The 2501-nt window shown below is 33.7% G+C and overlaps 1 protein-coding gene across 1 annotated transcript; it reads left to right on the plus strand.

Annotated features, from left to right (window-relative positions):
- Positions 1-234: 234 nt before the first annotated feature.
- On the plus strand, positions 235-1341 carry LOC109586813 (serine/threonine-protein kinase Nek8-like). Its single transcript, XM_020003026.1, has 3 exons — positions 235-608; positions 773-992; positions 1212-1341. The coding sequence occupies exons 1-3, from the start codon at positions 566-568 to the stop codon at positions 1333-1335; spliced, it is 387 nt and encodes a 128-aa protein (XP_019858585.1). The 5' UTR covers positions 235-565; the 3' UTR covers positions 1336-1341.
- The last annotated feature ends 1160 nt before the right edge of the window (positions 1342-2501 follow it).

The raw sequence follows: 2501 nt of genomic DNA on the forward strand, positions 1-2501 counted from the left end.
TGTGGCTTAGCCGCTTCCCTCCCCTTCCTTCTGTCTTGGATGGCCAGATTTAACTTTGTTTTCTTTTGTTTGTTTTCTTAGCTAGTTTTTTTTTCTTATTTTTTCATGTTTCCCTTTTGTTTTTCTGTTGTCTCCTCTGGGATCTCCCTCTTTCCCCTATTCTTTTCTTCTAGTTATTGTTTTTGTACATGTTCGTTATTTTTATTTTTATAATAATAATAATAATAATAATGCATCATTTTTTATATTGTGTGTAATAATGTTGTATATAGACAGTGTAGTTAAGGATTTTTGTTAAAATTAATGCTACAATTCTGTGCGGGCTTTTTTAATGTGGGCACAAAACTGTACAAAGTTTCTGTTTATACTGTAAAACTAGGTACATTATAATATTTAGTGGTTTTTATAAATTCTGCAACATGTGAATGTATCTCAGTATTCAATGTAGTGTATGATTTCATTCTTGCCATAGGATATATGGGGCAGTCCTGTTGATGGCGGAGAGAAGATTGGCACACTGTTCTTTGATGGACAGAAGCTAAAGGAATGGAATGCCCCAACTCTAATGAAACTAGAGAAATATGAAAGAATAAAAACAGTTGGAAAAGGTGACAGAGAGAGGGAGAGAGAGGGTGGGAAGAAGGAAGAAGTTGCTATAGTAGGAGGACATTGTACATGATAGGAAAAAAAGGAGGGTAGGGGAGATAGAGGATATGTAGGAAAGGGAGGAAAAAAGAACTCAAGTATTTTTTATTATTATTTACTTCATTAGGGGCTTATGGTCAAGCAATATTATACAAGAGAAAAGAGGATGAGTCACTAGTGATACTGAAGCAAATTAACATCTTAGAACTGAATAAGATCGAGAGACAAAACGTAGTTACAGAGATAAAGATACTGGCCATGCTGGACCACCCACACATTATCAGTTACTACGACAACTTTGAAGAAGATGGACTGATGATGATTGAAATGGAGTTTGCCGATGGAGGGTAAGAGCATTATTGCAGTTCAGTAAATGTATTTTTTATGGGGCATCTCAAAATTAGATTTTATTTTATTACGAATTTTTAAAGTTACTAAAAATCAGGCCAAAATTTTTGTACAGGGTTTTGGCCAAAGTTTGCTGACAGTAAACAATAACTTTTATGTATATTAGTAATAATACACTAGCTATTAATTACATTTAGTTTCTTGATCTATTCTTGTAGTTCATTGCAGCATTACTTAAAACAGCAGCTAAGTCTAATATCAGAACTTGAGGTATTAACAAAGTTTTCTCAAATGGTGGACGCTCTTAATTTTGTACATAAAAACAATATACTACACAGGTAATGTGAGAGAGAGCATGTGTGTATGTTTGTAATATAATATCTAATGCAGTAGCCATACTTACCGGTAGATAGAAGTCACCCCAATTTAAAATGGCTGCCACAAAATTTGCAGCCTTGCTATACTGGGAAAACAAACTCCTATGCTAATTGCCAGACTTGTTGGAGAACCTTATCTTAACTAGAGGACTCCATTGGTACCACTAGTGTGGCTCTAAATCTTGTCTAAGAGTAAAATAAAGTCAGTACAGTGTCTGATTTTTGAGCAACTTAAGTAGTTTATAAATCCAGAATCAGCTCAAATTTTCTACACAACATAAGAACATGCATATCCATTACATAATTCTTTCCTATTAAACTATTGTGAAAACATTGTGTGTTCTACAATCACAGGGTGGAGTAATCGTCTACAGTAACTTAATACATGTGTATAAAAGTTCAACGAAAAATTACAGAAATTAATTACACTATTCATAGTTAACTGAAGGACATGGTACTCTCTTAAGTCACTTTTGTAAGTATGAATCAATCGTTGTTACTCACTGACTGTGGTGTTTTGGTATAACAGCAGTAACTCTAGATGCTTTATTAGCAAAAATTATTATAAGAAAAAATAAAAAACACTTTAATTGCTATGAAGAAGTTTCCAACTAAGTATATACAGTTGCATGTACATGCAGCAAAAATTACAATAATTCACACAGCACACAAAATTAATGATTGTCAGTTAATAATATTTATCGCAAGCTGAGGAGAGGAGTGGTTCTCTCACTCTATCGTAAGGTTCAAAGAATGATCCACTCATATTAACATGAGCCCCTTTTTGATTCTGCTGTCGTAGTAGACAATGAAACCAATGCTTTCTAAACTTGATCTTTATCCTTTCCAATAGGCCAGCTACCCACAAAAAGTGTATGATAATAATACCAAGGATAGATGTAATAATAATAGCATTAAAAATAGCAATAACGATGATTAATCCATCCTCATGATTGCTTTTCATGAAGTACAGGCTAAACCCATAAGCAAGAGCTGAAAATGAAAGGAGACACACATTAAATATATTGAGAGACATTCTTTTAAAAGGCCTGGCAATAGATTCCATTGCAATATACACAGAGAGTATCGATGATGCTATTGCTATTCCAAGCAACCTGTCCTTTCCTCTGA

The sequence above is a fragment of the Amphimedon queenslandica genome, unplaced genomic scaffold (genome assembly GCF_000090795.2).
Source record: "Amphimedon queenslandica unplaced genomic scaffold, v1.1 AMPQUscaffold_12773, whole genome shotgun sequence".
In the NCBI taxonomy this organism is placed as follows: domain Eukaryota; kingdom Metazoa; phylum Porifera; class Demospongiae; order Haplosclerida; family Niphatidae; genus Amphimedon; species Amphimedon queenslandica.

Bases quoted from the DNA above. Each gene is read 5' to 3' on its own strand.
- LOC109586813 (XM_020003026.1), top strand. From the start codon at position 566: ATGAAACTAGAGAAATATGAAAGAATAAAAACAGTTGGAAAAG. The intron at 609-772 runs GTGACAGAGAGA...TTACTTCATTAG, and splicing joins AATAAAAACAGTTGGAAAAG to GGGCTTATGGTCAAGCAATA. The intron at 993-1,211 runs GTAAGAGCATTA...CTATTCTTGTAG, and splicing joins ATGGAGTTTGCCGATGGAGG to TTCATTGCAGCATTACTTAA.